This window comes from Typopeltis vanoorti, chromosome 18 (genome assembly GCF_054136105.1).
Source record: "Typopeltis vanoorti isolate ZY-2024b chromosome 18, IOZ_Tvanoo_1.0, whole genome shotgun sequence".
NCBI classification, from domain to species: Eukaryota; Metazoa; Arthropoda; class Arachnida; order Uropygi; family Thelyphonidae; genus Typopeltis; species Typopeltis vanoorti.
Window position 1 is genome coordinate 44222642 of NC_143566.1, and position 20534 is coordinate 44243175.

The 20534-nt window shown below is 34.4% G+C and overlaps 1 protein-coding gene across 1 annotated transcript in view; it reads right to left on the minus strand.

Annotated features, from left to right (window-relative positions):
• The window catches only part of LOC150096623 (nucleolar protein 9), a 212533-nt gene that overhangs the window by 150861 nt on the left and 41138 nt on the right, over positions 1-20534 (minus strand). Inside the window, exon 3 of the mRNA XM_090408340.1 lies at positions 9549-9808. Within this exon, the coding sequence (XP_090264466.1) occupies positions 9549-9808 (260 nt within the window). The remainder of the gene's footprint in view (positions 1-9548; positions 9809-20534) is intronic.

Sequence of the window (20534 nt, forward strand, 5' to 3'; positions counted from 1 at the left end):
ATGTCATTTACAAAAAAGGTACCATCCAGAGATTTTCAATTATCTTTATTTTTGTACTAAAAGAGCAAGATAATGAAATGAATCATCTCAGCACACCTACTGAGAAAAAGCAAAAGATTTGTATTGAAATGTCTCAGGCTAAAGTCATACAGTTTTTCAGCCTTTCAGATTGTTGTATTCCTCTGCATTGCAGGGATCTAACTCAACCTGTGTGAGCCATTAAAAATGCCTATCATTAATCTCTTAATATTGTTGATTATTTAAATGACACAGCTGCAAAAGTATGAGGAAATATATATATATATATATATATATATATATATATATTTTAATAAATTTTAATTTTAATAAAGCGTATTTTAATAAATTTCATTATTTATTATATAATGTGTGTGTGTGTACACACACACACACACACACACACACACTAGGGAGTCCCCCCCCCTGGCGCCTACGCCGCCCAAACCCCCAAGTTCGGGGCTGGTAAGACAAAAAACGTTTCAAATTTCGGCTTATCTTTTTATATATAGAGAGTAGATGTATATATATATAAAGCAGTATCTAAGAAACTGTTAACTCTGAAAATTGACTGCTACTAGACAAGAAAGAATATTTGGAATAAACCTCAAATATGTCAAATCAAATTCTATGATAATCAAGCCATTGAACATGATTCAAATGTAAATGATATGAGTCACTACATAAAATTGAAAGTACTGTCAAATTACAAATATTAACATTGCACAAGTATAACTACTGACGATGTGATTTCAGCCATCCACCTTTTTCTTAAAAACATCAAACTGGTGATAAATTGGAAAAATAAAGAAATTGAATTTCTTTATTTTCATTCACTTGAATTTCATTCCCATGAAATGTATATACATTTATGCAATGAGGTTTAATCAGTTCGGTGTGAAACACACACACTCTCTCTCACCTTGTTGTATAGGATCTAATTAAAGAAAAACCTTCAGTGAGAATATCGAAATTTGCTGAGAAATGGGCTAGAAAGCTTTGGATTCCAACCATCCAAAACAGTTTGAAAAGATTTGGTTCTAAACAAGCCATATTAGATAAGACTTTTTAACACTAAATTTTTCATTAATTGCATTTTAGTCAATGAGCAAATCTTATCATTTTGGGTATAATTTTTAGAGGTTTTCAAGCTTATAAGAGACATTACAGTTCTTCAGACACCAAGTATGACTGTTGGCAATTTATGTAAACATTGGATGGAAATGAAACTAAGACACTTACAGTAAGGATAACATCTTGACAAAAAGTTTAGTCAACACCATGGAAAGATGCAATCCAATTTGTTAGAAAATAAACTATTTTGGGGTAGCTTATATTTAGACCCAAGGTTCAAATGTATTATATCCCATGATTGTGAACAGACAGCAAAAAACATGCTCAAAGAGATTGCAAGGAAATTTGTGAGCATCGAGAACAATGCAAACCAGATGAAGTGGAAGAAGAAGCTTAATCACTTGCATCCATCTTACTGTGTGTTCCTGGTCCTTCAAACAAATCAAATTCTTCTGCATCAATGTCAACTGAAAGCACCACTTCTACTATACCAACTCTACTCGAAAGTTTATTAGTTGAATTTCGTGAAACTTCATCTGACAATGCACGGTGTGAACTTGGATCATGTTTAGAAGCTGGGATATTTTTTTACAGTTTATTTTTTTTCTGTGCAAGTAGTGCTTCGTTTTCATAGCATTTGTAATATTGTATAGAGCTGAATAGTTTTGCACTATCAGTCTATTATTATTATCATCATCAACCTCCATGGAGTCAGAGACTCACTGTGGGTGGTATACACTATGCACACAATGCTGATCCAGCCATGCTTTAAATGATTCAATGTGTCTACATTCACAACACTCAGACAATGCATTCCACTCACTAACCACTCTCCAGGCAAAGAATCTTCTCCTCACACCCTCCTTTAAATTAAGTTGTGTTTAAAATCCATGAAAAACCACACACACACACACACACACACACACACCTTATATTTTCTTTATAAATAAAACGTTTATTTCCATTTTGTATTTCACTAAACTCAAATTATCGATATTCTTTTTCCTTGTTAATAATAACAATAAATAAAGACTATTTTTGTGTCTTTTTCTCCCTATCGTAATTCTTAAATTAATCCTGAATAGTCAATGAATATAATATCGTAATTCTTAAATTAATCCTGAATAGTCAAATATAATATAAATGTATTTCTTTCAGATAGAGCATGAAAGTAAAATTTTTTGCTCGGAACTGAAAGGATTTACTGGAGCAAAAAAAGTTTGCTCCTCTGGATTAAATCCTAAAAGATAACTTAGAACCAAAGCATCATTTGTTTCAGTAGGACAGTAACATTTTCAAAAAATATTTCTTTTCTCTCCAGAATAATTGCCTCAGGATCAAAAAGGATTCTTTCTTCGTATATTTATTTCAATCCCTGTCCATGCTGTCAATGATGTCTATTTCTGAAGAAAACCTCAAAGAATGAAATTATGGAACAAGACAGGAGAAATATGTCACAAATTAACACAAGAAAAGAGTGAATAATATATTTAAGTCAAATATTTCATCAACCAGAAAATTACAGGCCATCAGGCAGTTGAATACAAAATTAAGCATAAACAATGGATTATTTAAATCAGTAATAGGTGCATAATGTTATGCATAGAAGAACACAAATGAATTACAGGTCTTGCGCATAGAATTGATATCCAATTGTCTAAACTGCACTTACTCCATTGTTGACACCATAACTTCAAACATTTATTTAAAGAAAGCGCCAAAGTTTTACTCCACCATCTGAACCTGAATTGGAAAAACCATCTCCCATTATCTAAAAATTTGGGAGGGCATTATTCTGATCCCACATCATTAGATTTGTTTTTTAATTTTAATAATAATACTATATATCCTCTGTTATTCATTGGTGTTTAAACATCACAGATCTTGCTGTTTTAAATAATCTATTTTTGTGTTCTACTTTGTATTCAGCTGCCCATGGCTGCTGCTGATGACCTGTAATTTTCAGATTGAAATGAATAGCTAATAAATATATTATTCACTCTTTTCCTTATGTTAATTTGTGAAACCTTATGGCACAAGTATCACTGAAACAATCACAATCTATGTCAATATCCTAACATAAGGTAAGAATACTAGAAACTAAATGAAAAGAATAAAATTTGAAGATTCACCATAGTAATTTTTAAATTATGAAAAATAAAAATCTGGAGATAAGAGCAGCCATACAAGCAACATGTTTGAATGTATACATGCAGCATGCATTGTGCTATACAAAACAATGGGTTCTATACATTTGCTGAATGAAGCATATGTTTTGCATAGCATTTAGGTGACTGTTGGCATAAGCAATTGGCATGGATCTTTAGATGTTCAGATGAGAAAACACTATCTCCCTCTCATAGTTGGCCTTATCCATTATTACTACAGCTTTTCCTTATACGCTTTCAAAACAGATATATGGTTCTTTTGTTTTAATGAAAGCAGTGCACGGAATTCAGCAGTAGGTAAATTACATGGAAGTAATTTGCTTCTAAAGAGTGAATCAGAAACTTCAAAGCTTAGTTTATCATCATCTTCCCTTGAAAGTCCCAACAGATTGTGTTTGATATGGGGGGAAAAAAATGATATGGAATTAATTTAGGTACAACAGCATCATACAACAGGCATCCAGAAATATTAATAAACCAGTTGTTAGTAGAAATGTTGTCAGCAGGAAAATTTTTGCTTAAATAATGAGTCATATTATTCATATTATGAATGTCTTTCACATAAAAGCAGGTTAATGATTGTTTGGAAACATGTAGAACAATATCCAGTAATTTGCCATCTAAAGTTCCTGAAATCCTTTTTTTCAAGATCTAAAATAGAGTGAATATTAGATGCTAAATCTTTTTAACCTCTCAAAGTTCGTTCTGTATCAAAGAAAAACTTAAGAAATATAAATTACATGAGCTCCAGACAACAAAATAGTCTCTCTCTCTTTCTATTTCAGCTGAAAAAATAAACAGATTGAAGGCACTATCAAGGGTAGCTCCCTGTCTCCACCTTTGGCATATTATTTTTTGAACCATCTGGACGATACCTTGTTCTCATCCATTCATCCTCAACCCTCTCTGGTTTTATTACATCAATGAAGTTTTTGCTGTTTGACCTCATTCTGAAAATGAACTTACCACTTTCCTATATTGGGTCGATAACCTTCACTCATGCATTCAAATTCACCATGTAAAAAGAAAACGATTGTTGTTTACCGTTCTGTTTGTTGTTTAGATGTATAATTAATTGATTAAAATATTATAAACAATTAACAGCACTGTCCTAATCTTAATCAGACAAAGTGTATGCATATCTCTAAGTTTTGGGAAGTGATTACTGTTAACTGTTCATAATTTTTAGAATTAATTAATTACATCTATAGATCTAGCTTTTAATTTTTCATGAAAAATATATACTAGAATATTAATTAAAAATATAGGTAGTTATTGATTTAATAACTACCTATATTTCAGTAATGTTACATTGCCACCTTCAGGGATCACAAAACAATGATATGTGCATGCAGGCAGGCACTCACACTAAGCAAATAAGGCTGAAGAAAGGCAACTGAAGTCGGTCTTAGAGTCCCAAAGGTGCCCTCCCCATCCCCTAGCGATCTAAATTGGGTTGTCTTGGCTGTTGGGCTGATGTTCTTAGAATGCAAGCTTCCCAAATTTGGGGTAGTCTCATGCACCCAAATTTGTTGAGGTTTGAGAAGTTTTTCAGAGCTGAGGCTGATTACAGGAATAATCTTTCATACTTGTACTTGCTGCAGTGTAATAAAGTGACCTTCTTCCAGCATATTCTGTAGTAGGTGTCCAATGCATGGTCAGCAAGTCCTGAGTGGCTATATTGGTGAAACGGGATGTAGCCCTTGTGTTTGGATATCCTCATATTGGCTGTCCTGCCTGTTTGGCCGTAGTAGGACAGTTTGCAACTGCAAGAGCCCTGGTATACTCTAGGGGAAGTGGCTAGTCCTTGGTGGAGGGGATAAGAGTTGCCAATTTCTTATGTGGTTTGTAACAATTTGTGAGGTCATATTTTCTTAGGATTTTTGTTAGATTTGCAGATGTACCCTGGATATAAGGAATGGTGATAGATTTAGAGTAATCTCTGTTATGAAGGAAGGGGGGGGTTAATTGGTTTTAATATTTTTCAGAGGTTTAGTTTTAATATTTTTTTGGATTTTTTTGGGGTATTTAATATTTTTGTTTTTTTTTTAATTATGTAACATTTAATTACATATCTATACCCACTGAAATTGGAAATGATCACCATTTAGTCTTGAGCAGCTCTCAGATGTAAACTGTAGACTAAAATACACAAACATTATTCAAGAAAAAATGAAAGAGTTTGAGAATAGGAACCAAACCTCGGAGAGTCAGTGGCAAATCCTGAAGAAAACACTGATTGATTCAGCCAGAGAGGTTGAATCAATCAATGTGGTGAGGTTGTCTGCAAGGATAGAAAAATCAGAACCCCATGGCAGACACAGGAAGTTAAAGAGGCAGTGAAGAAAAAGAAGTTCAAAAGTTCCTGGCAAATAAGTCACCTTGTGCTCTTAGAGAATACAAAGACAAATGCAAGAAAGCTAAGCACTGTGTAAAACGGGCTAAACAAAAGCCATGGGACGACTTTGGTATGAACATAGAAACTAAATATCAAGAAGATGGAAAGATATTCTGGAGGTTGTTGAAGAAGCTCAGAAATAGAGGAAAGAGTGCTGAAAAAGGAGTTAGAGATGATAAAAGGTGACATGAAAACTGGAGAAAAAGATATCCTTGATGTATAGAGTAATTACTTCGAAAAATTGCTAAATGAAACAAGCAGTGATGACAGCACAGTAGTAAAAAACAGTCAACAGATATGTAATCAGGAATAGAATATATATCCATACTTGAAGTAGAAAAAGCCATCAAAAGCCTGAGATGTGGAAAGGCAGTGGGAGTAGATGATATTCAACCTGAAATGCTCAAGTATGGAGGTATAAAAGTCTTACAGTGGATGCACTGCATAGTTCAGAAGGCCTGGACAGAGAGTACTATGAGAGCTCTACTCCAGATGAATGGAGTAGAGCTCTCATAGTACCCATATATAAAAAGGGAAATAAAACAATGTGAGAATTACAGAGTTCTTTTTCTACTGAGTGCTCAAGATTTATTCAATCTTATAGTATATTAGATATAGTAAAATCAAGTATACTTGAGAAACAGTTGAGAAGGATCGTGGAAGAGAAGCTTGGTGAAGAACAAGCTGGATTCATGCCAAATAGAGGCTGTCAGGATCAAATTTTCATGTTATGACAAACAGTTGAGAAACTGAAGGAATATAACAAAGATCTGTATTTAAGTTTTGTAGATCTGGAAAAGGCATATGACAGGGTGCCAAGAGAGAAGCTGTTCAAAGTACTACAGTTGAATGGTGTCAATGGAGCATTAATAATTAGTCTTTATTTAAGTTGTAAGTCAGCAGTTAGAATTGAAAGACATACAGGAAGATGGTTTTATGTTAAATCTAGAGTCAGACAAGGATGTACATTATCCCCTCTGTTATTTATATGTATCACATTATGAAGGAAAGTGTATTAAACCTGATTTCAAAATTGGAGATGTTAATTTCAGCTCTTTACTCTATGCAGGTGATGCTATACTTGTTTCTATTCCGTGCTGAGCTAATCCAGATTCCTACAGATCTTATGGTTAGCTTTGATTATAGAATCTTTATATACGAATGTACCTCTCAAAGAGACTTTAGAATTACTTGCTAACATCTTCCCACAAGACATTATAAAGTTATTTGATTTCGTAATGCACTCTGGATATTTCTTATGTCAAAACAAATTTTACGACCAAGTGGAAGGAACAGCCATGGGAAGTCCACTCTCTCCTGCTCTAGCCAACTTTTATTTGGAACATCTAGAAGTCCTGTTCTCATCTATATTCCCTCAACCATCCTTTTGGGTAAGATATATAGATGACATCTTTGCTATATGGCCTTTAAGCAGTATCAATTCCTTACATCCTCATATAAAGTTTACCATGGAGATTGAAAAAGACAACGAGTTATCAATTTTAGACATCCTCCTCATCCGTTCACCTTCAGGTATTCTTACAACAAAAGTTTACAGAAAACCAACTTTCACAGGTCGCTATATTCTCAAAGAATCGCCCATCATCCTTGTCAAAAAACAGGAATCATAAAATGTTTAATCCGACGAGCCAAAATTAATTGTTAAACTTCTCATTTATTACAGAAAGAACTTTCGACTATCAAACATCACATGAAACTAAATGGCTTCTCCGAAAAGAGTACACATCTTTTCGATTCTTACAATCCAACACAAAACAGCAAAGATTCAATACGTCGAGTTCCAATTCCTTACATTTCTGGAACCAATTTCAAGAATTCTGAAGAAATATGATTTAACAGCAACTTATACACCTATTAACAAATTATCCACCCATTTTCCTTCTTCTAAAGATAAACGCTCAACTATGTATCTACCTGGTGTGTATCAAGTTCCTTGTAACTGTAATCTTTCCTACTTTGGACAAATTAGACACTCTATAGAAAAAAGAATTCAAGAGCATCAATCATCCATTCAACACAACAAACCCAAGAAATCTGGATTAGCTCAGCACGGAATAGAAACAAGCAACAACATCCTTTGGTCCAAGACTTCCCTACTACACAGATGTCGCTATAAATTTGAACATTTATTTAAAGAAAGTGTAGAGGCTTTACTTCAACGTCCTAACTTGAATCATAATGACTGTATATCTGTATCAAAAATTTGGGAAAGTTTAATCAGGATAACACATTATTTTTTATTTATTTTATTTTTTTCTTCTTTAAATTTCCTATATTAGTCTAATGTTATTTAAGATTATTACATGAATTTCTGAATTAATATCTTTAATTTAATCATGACTCTGATAAAAAAATGTTTACTCTTTTAATACTTAGTAATATGACATCACGCGGCTCGTTCTATTTGTGAATGTTCAATTGTTCATATTCCACCTTGTTTTTCAAAACTATTCCTATGTAGCCACTGAAGATGGTCTGTAATATTCAGACTGAAATATTTGGCAAATTAAATAATATTCTTGTGTAAACATGTAAATATTTTATAATAAAAATTTGTTTATTTTAATAAATGTTATTTGAAAAAATATATAAATATTTAACAATAATTTTTAATGCAAGCATTTGAAAATTGCACAAAATAATTTTTGAAATATTGTCAGTAAAATTAAAGAACATAAATTGTCTTGTTCAACTGCACTGATTTGAAAAATAAAAGAAAATTCAGTACTACTAAATAAATTCATTGCAAAGGCTGATTTGTTGTTATTACAGGATTGATTATTTTCACACATGTGAAATTCATTTTTATCTTTGGGAACAGACAATAAATAAATTGTGACACAAAAAGTTCAAATATCAAAGGACAATGAAGGAAATTCCAAATAACATGGTAAGTCAAGTGACACAAAGGTCTCTCCATTAGACTTCATCTGTTAGTGGCTCTACAACTGCCAATAAGGGATTAATACAGAGAAGATAATTACATAACAAAAGGCAGAATGCCAATAAAATTTTGATCCAAGAAAAATCCTAAATTCTCTGAGTATCTCATCTACTCGGTTAGGGGGTTAAGTTTAGTCCAGTAAACTATCTACTGGCTTGTCTGTAGAACAACTATTTTAAAGTTGTATGCTCAAAACAGACCTGTCTCACTTTCTACTATGTGAATATTTCTGTATATAATTCTCTACTCATACATGAATAAATGATGATGACACTCAAAAACCAATTCTGGGACAAGATGGCACTCATGACTTTGAAAGTGTTTCATGAAATAAAAAATTGGGAAGGAAAAAGATAAGACATTTTTCATTCTTAACTCTGCACAGTGGTACAAGTGCCATACTATTTTATTTATTTTGTATGGCATTCCCCCTTCTTCCCCTGTCATTTAGGATGGGTTGAGCACTCCTAATAAGAGATTAAGTATGCATTTTATGACTGTAGACCAGTGTGTATTCACAGGGCCGGTTTATCTGTTCTGAGGGATGAAAAACAGAGTTTCCTGGCGAAAAAACCTACCTCTGTATGAGACCAGCTAACTCACCTTTAGTCGAAAGAGACCAGATGAAGGTTCCTCATGGACGGGAATCGAACTCAGGTCTTTCTAACCAAAGGGATTTGTCTATACTGACTCAGCTATGGAGGCTCTAGTGCCATATTACCATTTGGGGGAGAAGAGAGTTAGAGACATCTCACTTTAATTATTACTCAGATTCAATTGTTCCTAGGTGGTCTCTTCTAACAAGGCAGTTTAAGCATATTAGATCACGTATAATTTATTAATTATTTATTAATTTCATTAGTTTGATAAGCAAAGCAAAAAACATAGCTTAATATTTGTAAATAAGTTAATTTCAAAATACTTCCCATCTGAATCATGCTGCAAATTCTTTTTTTGTTTTCTGCACTTCTTGCTCTGTGTTATTTTACTTTCGACTTCATAACCACCTAAAACTTCCAAAATGGTTCTTGCTACATGACAGGCATACATATGCTTAATGAAAGGTTCAAAATTCTCTAAGAAATATTGCACAAATGCTTCTATCCAGTGCAATATATATTTTCTTTCTTTCTTATGAGATGAATGTTTTTTATCGTTATCCTTATGTGATGTCAGCTTAAAATCCTAAGATTAGAAGAGTGGGAAAAATAAGTATAAGTATAAATCTGACATTTAATTAATATGTATTAATTAAAAATTAATTAATTAATTTTAAATATGTTTAAAAATTTTTAAATGAGATTAAGAATAAATATCACCAAAACTAAATTCATGGTCATAAGCAAGAAATCAATTCTTAATTCTTCTTATGGTGCTATCTTCTATCGAAGGTCAGCAAATATCTTGGTGAACAAACAGCATTCTTACATTAATCGGAGCAGTTGTGTACTGCTCTTTCCTGTCCACATCTTGATGTTGTCAAACCATGATATTCTTTTTCTTCTTCTAGTTCCTTTGCCATCAATTCTTCCTACCAAAATAGTTTGTAGAAGTTGGTATTTGCTGTTTCTCATGATGTGGCCAAGATATGATGTTTTTCGTTTCTTGATTATTTGTACAAGATCTTTAGCTTTACCAATGGATTTTAAGACATCTTCATTGGTAATTTTTTCTGTCCATGATATCTTTAGCATTCTTCTGTATAGCCACATCTCAAAGGCTTCAATTTTCTTGATGGTTGTCGCCTTCAATGCCCATGTTTCAACTCCATACAGAAGAATAGACCACACGTAGCATTTCATCATTCGATATCTGATTGTTTAGGTCTATATTACAGAATAATGTTCTCATTTTCATGAAGGACTGCCATGCAACTTCAATCCTTGTCTTTATATCTATTTCAGGATCCTACCTTTCATTAAGCCAGCAACCAAGATATTTATATCTTGACACTTGATCGATATTTTTCCCATTGAGTGTCAGTTTCATTGATGAAGTTGGATGTTTGCTGATGACCATGTATTTTGTCTTGTTGATGTTTATATTTATAAACATATTTATAGGTTGTTAACAGTCTTTCCATTTATTGTGATTCCCTGTGGACATTCTTCCAATGCCTTTTTAAAGATTACCTCTGCATATATATTGAACAAGAGTGGTGAGAGCATGCATCCTGGTCTCACTCCTCTTTTGATGTTAATATCACTGGTGGTAATGTTGTCTAATTGAATGGTAGCTGACTGATGATATTTAATGGCAGCACTACTCGCCATGTCACCGAGTTGTCATTGGGTTTGTGGGGTTTTAAGTGAGACAGGGTTGTCACTTCTGCTCCCCCATGCCCTGATAGCTCAGTCACTGTTGGTCCATGGCTGCTTATTTGCCAGGTTACTTTGCTTATGTCACAGCTAGCCTCCATATCTGAAGGTTGTTCCCTGATCCACCACCTGTGGACACACCCAGTAGTAGTCAGTTCTGCCCCGGGAATTCTTAATTCAGCACTAACGAAACAAATAAAAAGAGTGACAAAATTTAAATATCTCAGATGCTTGTTAAATGAAGAATGCAATCCAGAAATGGAAACAAAAGTTAGAATTGAAATGGAAAGAAAAAAATTTCTCCTAGTGAAATCAACACTGTAACTGCAATTTAAATTTAGAGCTCCAAGTACCCATGGTTAAATGCTATGTATGGTCTGTACTGTGCAGAAACTTGGACCTTGAAGACAACATCGATAAAAATACTTTAAGCCTTTGAGATGTGGTTATACAGACACATGTTAAAAATCCCATGGACAGCAAAAACATCTGATCAAGAAGTAATGGTACAAATGGGGAAATCATGTAAACTTTAAGTTACTAAAAAGGGGAAAAAAAAAAAAAAAAACTGCATATCTTGGTAACCTACTTCGTAATGAAAAATATAAGATACTTCGATTGATTATAAAAGGGAAGATATATGGAAGAAGAGAAAAAGGAAGATGAAAAAATCTTGGCTAGCAGACATCAGACAGCGAACTGACATGAGCTCTGAGGGACAGTTCAGAGTGGCTGAGGATCACTCAAAATTTCCCAAGGTGGTCACTGACCTCCAATAAGAGATGGCACTCAAAGAAGAATATATTGCCAAAATTACAATATTAACACTTAAAAATTATAAAAAATATTAAATAAGGAGTGAACGTTTAGTATGGTCAACCTCTGTTATAATAGATTTTTTTCATTCTACAGGCATTTTTTTTCTGAATTACACATTTCATTTTAATCTTCAAATTATAATTAATTAATTAATCTTCAAATTACTTCAAACTGAAATAAAAAATATATATATATATATAATTTTTTTCCCTCAGTATAATTATACTGAAATAAAAAAAATAAAAATAAAAAATATATAATTTTTTCCCCTCGGTATAATTTGAAGATTAAAATGAAATGTGTAATTCAGAAAAAAAAATCTTATTTTATTGAATATATATATGTATATATATATATATATATACACACACACAATAAAACCCCGAAGTTATGCGGTAGGTGGGACCAACAAAAAACGCGTAAGTCGAATTCGCGTAACTCGGGGTATAATTTAGCATGCAATTTATATATACAAGCATACAAAATATTAGTTAATTGGGACCAAAGGTTTACAAAAACACCTATATTTTTTAAGAAATATAATCATAATTGTAGTTTTTCGTACATAAAAAAAAGAAAGTTATTATGTCGATGGTTTCATAAAATCTAATAGATTCGTCTGACAGCATAATGTCCTTTTCTTGTCACACAAAATTTCTTCATAGCAAGCCAATGATTTTTTTATTCCTTGCCTTGTGGCTATAATTCGTTCCTCGTTAAAATCTGTGTCCTCCAAAATCTGTAAACTTTTCTTAATTAAGCTGAGACCTTCTATTAAGTTTGCAATTGTCATGCACTTTTCTGGTAGAACTGGATGTGAGGTTTCAGTCTCTTCAATAGCGCTTTGCTCAAGCATCTCTATGAGCTCGTCAATTGTAAGCTCCTTGTTATGCGAGTCTAACAGCTCGCTGACATCTTCACTGTCGACTTCTAAATCTAATTGCCTGGCAAGGTTGACAACCTCTTCTATTGCCTCAGCAACTTGATCAGTTTTCAGGCAACATTTCCGTTTCGCATTTAAAAAAGGATGGACAAAGTTTTTTCCAGACACCATTCAATGTTTTTTGGGAAATTTCATCCCAAGAATCTCCGATAATCCTTACAGCATCTAAAACATTAAACTATTTCCAAAACTCTTTAACAGATAGTTGCTCATTTTGACTCACAGCTTCATTCAGACTTGCAAACGAATGCCGTGTGTAGTACGCTTTGAATGTTTTGATAACTCCTTGGTCCACTAGTTGAAGTAAGCTGGTTCTATTTGGAGGCAAGAAAACAACTTTTACACGTGGATCAAAATCAATTCAAGTTGCAGGAGGGTGACCAGGTGCATTATCAATAATGAGCATAATTTTAAACGGAATTTTTTTTTTAAACTGGCAATAACGTTCAACTTCAGGTATGAAGTGGTGACCAAACCAGTCTTCAAAAAAGAAGCTGTCACCCAAGCTTTAGAATTTGACTTCCAAATCACTGGCAGGCCAGCTTTAGATTTTTTTTAGAGCTCTTGGATTTTTGGAGCGATAAATTAAGAGAGGTTTTAACTTGCAATCATCAGCTGCATTTCCACCAAGCATTACTATCAACTGGTCTTTGGAAGCCTTAAAGCCAGGAAAAGTTTTTTCTTCATGTGTGATGAAAGTTCTCTTAGGCATCTTTTTCCAGAACAAACCGGTCTCGTCTACATTAAATATGATTTGACTGCTATAGCTACCCTCCTCAATGATTGCCTTAAGTGTCTCAGGAAAAGAAGACATAGCCTCTTTATCAGTGCTTGCCGCCTCTCCACAATGCTGTGCCAGTTACAACAATTTTTAAATCGGTTGAACCAACCATTACTGTCCACGAAATTTTCTTCTTTGGCCGTTTCTCCAGCTTCTACTTTTAAGCCTCTCAAAAATCAGCTTGGCTTGGCCACATATTGTCATTTGATCAACTGGACAATTTTTTACTCTCACTTGATTATCACACCATAATTTAAGCATTGTTTCCATCTCACCAATAATCCCATGACGTTTATGAATTATGCTAGAATTCAATGATTGGGCATTTTTCACAGCAGAGGGAAGTCTTTCTTTATCTTTTATGATTGTTCTTACTGTGGATTCCTCTAGATCAAACTTCTTTGCTAGCTCACAAATTTTCGTTCCGCCTTCAAAATCCTTAATAATGTTGAGTTTTGTTTCCAAAGTCAATGTTTTTCTTTTCTTGCTAGCTGTAGAAGAATCGGACTTGCTTCTTTTGGACGACACTATTATTTTTTATGTGATAAAATTTTTATCAAGAACATAACATTAAATAATCGCAAGGTTTGTAGACTATAAAAATCGTGTATGAATGGAGACTGTGCGAAACACGTCAGTGCTTGTTCACAGCATGTGCGACGCTGGCGAATGCGGCCAGCACCAGAAAGATACAACTAGTGGCAAGGCATGAAGCAAGACGAGAATACGCACATATAAGAAACCACGTACCTCTGGATTCACGTAAGTCGAGGTATTACTGTATATATATTCAATAAAATAAATTATTACATTCTATTATCCATCTCTCTCTTTAAGAGCTATTCACTATCTACGCTAACAAGTCCAGTCCAGTCCTTAATATTATTTTTATCATCATCACACCTCTGTGGAGTTCAGACTTATTGGGTTCCACTGTTACATACAACCCATGATACTGTGACTTAAATGCATTCAGTCTCTGCACTTGCCACATTCTTTGGCAATGCATTCCAATCACCTACTAGTCTCCATAATAAAAAACCCTACTCCTTACTCCCATCCTCCTAATACAGCTTCCAAGACTGGCCATTTGTCCTCCTGTTTCTCCCCCCCCCCATTCTATGAAAAAACCTCACCTGCATTAATCTGTTAATAGCCAATTACCAACTAAGATGAAAAGCCAAACGGCTATTTTTTCTGGCGAAGTTAATTAAATTAGGGGGATAAAAATCCCTTATTATTTTACAGCCAGGATGCGAAACTCTAAGATCGAAAACTACGATCTAAGAGTTTCATGCCGAAGAACTATCGGCGAATCCAAGCGTAAGTGACCACCTGGTAGTACAACACCAAGGCAACTCGAAGCAAAGGTGGAGCAAGCTCCCTCAGTATCCTTGATATTTTCTCTTAATGTAAAAACACAGCACCTAGGAGATGTAATACTGCTTTACATTATGAGGAGAGGTCACTACCCAGACCGGTTTCAACCTTTTTTGAGGTCTCATCAGTGAGTAGGTAGACTTGGATGATATCAAAGTTTAAGTGAAAAGAATTTGCATACCTTCACTATACGAATGCCAGAAAGGTGTGCCCATATATTATATTATATTATAACTAAGATGAAAAGCCAAACGGCTATATTTTCTGGTGAAGTTAATTAAATTAAGGGGATAAAAATCCCTTATTATTTTACAGCCAGTATGCGAAACTCTAAGATTGAAAACTTCAATCCAAGAGTTTCATGCCAAAGAACTATCGGCAAATCCAAGCGTAAGTGACCACTGGTAGTACAACACCAAGGCAACTCAAAGCAAAGTTGGAGCAAGCTCCCTCACTATCCTTGATATTTTCTCATAATGTAAAAACACAGCGCCAATAGTTCTTCGGCATGAAACTCTTAGATCGTAGTTTTCGATCTTAGAGTTTCGCATACTGGCTGTAAAATAATAAGGGATTTTTATCCCCTAAATTTAGCCAATCACCAACTTATGTCCCAATTACATCTCCACACTTCCTATCCACTAGACTGCAAATTGCAATCCTTCAATCTGTCTTCACATTCAGCATTCCAGAGACCATAACCTACCTTAGTCTGGATCCTTTTTGACATTCGTATACAAACATAATACTTCATTTCTAGTTCTATAACAAGTCTCATGGAAACTGCTTTTGAGATATGACTTCTCCATATCCTCCCCCCCCATCTATTCCTCTCCATGACCACAAATTCTACCTCCTTCACCAGACACTCTTCATTTCCCAGGCCATTTCAGTCCTTTCTTGTCCACTTACACATTCACTTCTGAATTCAGCATGCACACTTCTCATACAGTGTTCCTCGAGCTTCCCTATCTGGAACATATTCCTGTGCTGTATTCATTTATTCATTCGTACTACTCATTTCTCTATTTACAACCTCTTCTAACTTACTTCCTTAATCTTCCACATCACCTCTTACTTCCTCAAATCTTCTATTCACTGTGGTTATTATTGATCTTCCATCAACAGTCTCTCCAGCTGACTCACACCAAAACCATTAAATACAGTCTATCTCACGCTATACAATCCTTCCATCAAATTCCTCCCACAAGTTTAGAAAATGCCCTCCCACAGCTCTATCACACACCATTCATGATTTTTGATTGTTGCTTCTGAACTCATCACTGTCATACTTTAGCAACACAGCGATTACCTTTCCTACCTCACTGTCATATTTTACTCTCCTCAGAAACCTCATATCCATTCTCACATTCTCTTTGTTCCCAACCCGTTCATTCATTCCTCCAATATCAACTGTTTTTGCCTGTTTACACCTCGCATCCAACAGGCTCAATTACTTTGTTTATCCTCCCTGAAAGAAAAACTTTGTGCACTTCTCATTCACCACACACCTATGGTAACTGAATATCCATACTGAGCTAATCTCTAATCATATGTTACCTCTATCACACAAAGATCTTTCATTTCATTCTTTCATACATATCGTTAATTCTTCTCATTTCACTCTACATATGCTTATCTTCACCACCTCCACTTTCATGTCTTCAATCACTTCCTTGCTATCTTGTTGTATTCTCTTTTTTCATTGCCATTCATACCTGATACCTTACCATCAGTACTAGACACAATCTTATCATCACACCAGTACTATAGTATTGCCAGTCACATTCCTTTTTTTCACCAATCACACAGTATCTTACTGTTACTGTCAGAACCATTTTCTTTCTCACCAGTCTCACATGCTATCTTACCATCAACGTTGCTAGTTTTCAAAGCTACACTCATGATCTCCCCACGCTGCCTTTTGCCTACTGCTGCTCAAAGACCATAAGCTGGTTTCACTTCACATACACAACATTGATCTCTCATATTCATCCTCGCCACATAGACATTCTCACTAAATACCCAAGCATATATTTTACATTCACGGCATCTTACTATTATCAAAAAATCAATACTACTAATGCATCTGTTTTGCACCTGCTGATGTAGCAACTTCATTCTTACCGTGATTTAGTAAACTCACTATCAATGCACACAAAGAAACACACAAAAATTAATTAATACATACAACCTGAAACTCAATATAACTTCATGTACCAATCATGGCTATTTCACAAAAAAATTCAGTAGAATATTGCCACATAAATTAAAAAAAAAAAAAAAAAAAAAATTCATCTTTCTATAGCTCTCTAAACAATTATGTTGTTATCCTTGCCACCAGGTGGCTACAAGATAAAAACTTTTAACTTCCTTGAATTGCCCAAGTACTGTCCATAGAAGAAATTAGCCACCAATAATCAGATGGTTGTGTGTTGACAGTTTGGACTGTGTGTGTGTGTGTGTGTGTGAGAGAGAGAGAGAGAGAGAAAATGCACAGCGAGAAGAACTATATCAAAACTCTTCATTTTTTCATGTATTATTATTATTATTACGCGACACCTCCAGGGAGTCCTCCAAAGACTCATCGAGGGTGGGCACCTACTCTACAACTACTTTCATTATCTATACCAACACCATCTACCACTGACCACAACCACCACAAGTATTTTCACAGACAATCACAAACGTCCATGACCACGGAGGGATTTGAACCCACAGCCTTGTGGCTAGAGAGCAGATACACTAACCACTCGGCCAACCAGACTGATATTATGTTATACTATAAAAATAAATTCTTCTTCCTTTTTAACCAAGCTTAAATAACTCTTTCCTGGAACACTAAGTGAGATTGCTCTGGTTTGCTGTGAGTGCTCAAAATTGATTAGTTTTATCATCATCATTTTCCTGATATGTACCTGCAAGGGTTATCGATTTCATATCAACAATTTTCTTCAAAATTAGTCTATTACTTGTAGCACGCTAATTGTCATATCTAACATTTCAGTCTTCTACGGCACTTCTAACTACATCAATTCACCTAGAGCTTGGACTTCCTCTGGGTCTCCTTCCTGCTATCTTGGCATCAAACTCCTTTCTGCTAACCTTTCCTCTTCCATTCTGTTTTTTTTTAAGTGACCATACCACTTAAGATTATCCATACTCACACATTCTTGAATGTCAAGTTTCTTCCTAATATCTTCATTCTAATGTGATTCTGCCATTGATACTATCTGCTCACTCCCCTAATTTTTCTCAGAGCTCTCATATCTGTGGTCTCAGGTTTTTGATCGAGTACTTTATTTCTCACCCAAATCTCAAATCCATAATTTAAAACCTTTGGACACTGCCTTGTATATATACTGCTAATTTTGTGTTTTGGCTGATTTTTCTCTTATTCAACATAAAGATAATGGATAATGTACATCTTTATCTTACAGATTTTATATCAGAATATCTTCCTGTATTTCCTTCAATTCTAACTGCTGACTTACAACTTAAATATAGATTAGACTATTTACTGCTCTGTAAAATGTGCCATTTACTCCATATACAAGGGTGGTCTGAAAAGTTCTCAGCCTCGACCATAGACGACAACACTATCGACGAGATTTTTTTTTTCTAAAGTTGGTACATCTGTCTTAAGCATCCATGTGAAATTGCAAGTTATTCTATCAAGTAGTTTGTTTTATACAGCTGTCTGAAACAAAAGTGTTGTCTGTATCCCTTGAAATGGATAAAATTGAGTATCTTGCAGTTATAATATTCTTTGTAAAACAAGGTTTAACGGCAAAAGAAATTCATTTGAAGTTCATAAAAGTTTATGGGCGCTCTTCTACTTCATTTTCGACAATTAAGAAATGGGCTGCCGAGTTTAAATGTGGACGTACCAGCCTTGAAGATGATCTACATGAATTAGTCCAAAGTGTAACAACACCAGAAATCATTGATCAAGTGCATGATATGGTATTGGATGATCGACGAGTCAAAGTGCATGAAACTGCTGAGACTATAGGCATTTCAAAAGAACTTGTAGGATATATTTTGCATGAACAATTGCATATGAAAAAGCTCTGCAGAAGATGTTTTTGATTTGCTAACAGCAGATAAAAAACAGACTCGCATGAAAATCTCTGAAGAGTGCTTGGAGCGTTTTAACAAGAATAAAATTGATTTTGTTATGCATTAAGGGAAGGGCCACTACCCAGACTAGTTTCGACCTTTATTGAGGTCTCTTACATATACATATCCGGAAGGAGATGTATTTTGCATTATGGGAGATACTGAGATAGGAGTGATGTTAGCTTGGTCCACCTTTGCTACGAGTTTCCTGGTGTTGTACTACCTTACCCCAGTCCTGAAGATATTTTCAGGTGCAAACTTTGTTTGCTCACACTTGGATAAAGAATTAAACTAAATTTATTATAGTATAACCAAGTGAAAAATAAACTTTCAACGTCTTTCTCTAAATCCAGAGTAATTTAATAAAAAGGTGGCACACCTTTTGGCAACTCCTATAGGAAAAGATGACCTCGCCATTGCTTCTGCCTGGTATCGCCACTTCTGGGCCTGGCTCCCACTGAAGAGACCTCAATAAAAATCTAAACTAGTCTGGGTAGTGGCCCTTCCCTTAATACATAACATTATACATATCTGCAAGATGTGTTTTGCATTATGGGAGATACTGAGATAGGGGTGATGGTAGCTTGGTCCACCTTTGCTACAAGTTGCCTGATGTTGTACTACCTTACCCCAGTCCTGAAGATATTTTCAGGTGCAAACTTTGTTTGCTCACATTTGGATAAAGGATTAAACTAAATTTATTATAGTCTAATCAAGTGAAAAATAAACTTTCAAGACTAATTTTGATGTTTGAAAGAAATAAATTGTGAAAATTGAGAGAAATCGAATCGAAGGCAAAAATCTATGTTAAAAATCTACATTTATTTTTCTTAATAATGGTTTTTGTCCAAAGATCGTGAGTCAAGTATTTAATATTTTATTTTGTAAAAGAAAATAGGCCTGCACATCAAATATACTTGTAATCTCGGGGAATTCTCGAAACTCTCGAGGACTATGACGTCAGTCTCGAGTGATACCAATTCCCATTCCTAGTAATTAATACTTATAAATAATAAAATTGTGACATAACGTGCGTTATGTGTCTCAGGTATTACTGTCAGTGCACAATTCATTGATTTGCTATGATTAATTTAATAACAATGATATTTTGTATTTATTAAATTACCCCATAATCAGTAAAAAGTCAAGTCAGAAAACCACACTCTTAAGTTATTTAAGAAAGATGAAACTGATAAGCATAGTAACGAAGACACCAAGCCAACAACAGAATCGTTGATTTCTGCAGTCTCTTTCAAATGTAAAATGTGTATCTAAACACTGCTTATCGGGTATTAACAGTGAGTGGTTTAAAATATTCCATTGGTTAGTGGTGAAATGGAATGATGTATTTCACATGTATGAAATACGGAAAGAGACGACCCACAAACAAGAAAGTGACTTGGGTAACTATGCCATGCACAAGACTTCGAAAAGAAAGTTTGGTTGATCATGAACAAAGCAAGTTACACACTGATTCTTGTTCGGATATAATTGAAAAACGCATACTAGAGGAAACTGGAATAGGGTAAATTGAAAAATCAATTTCAA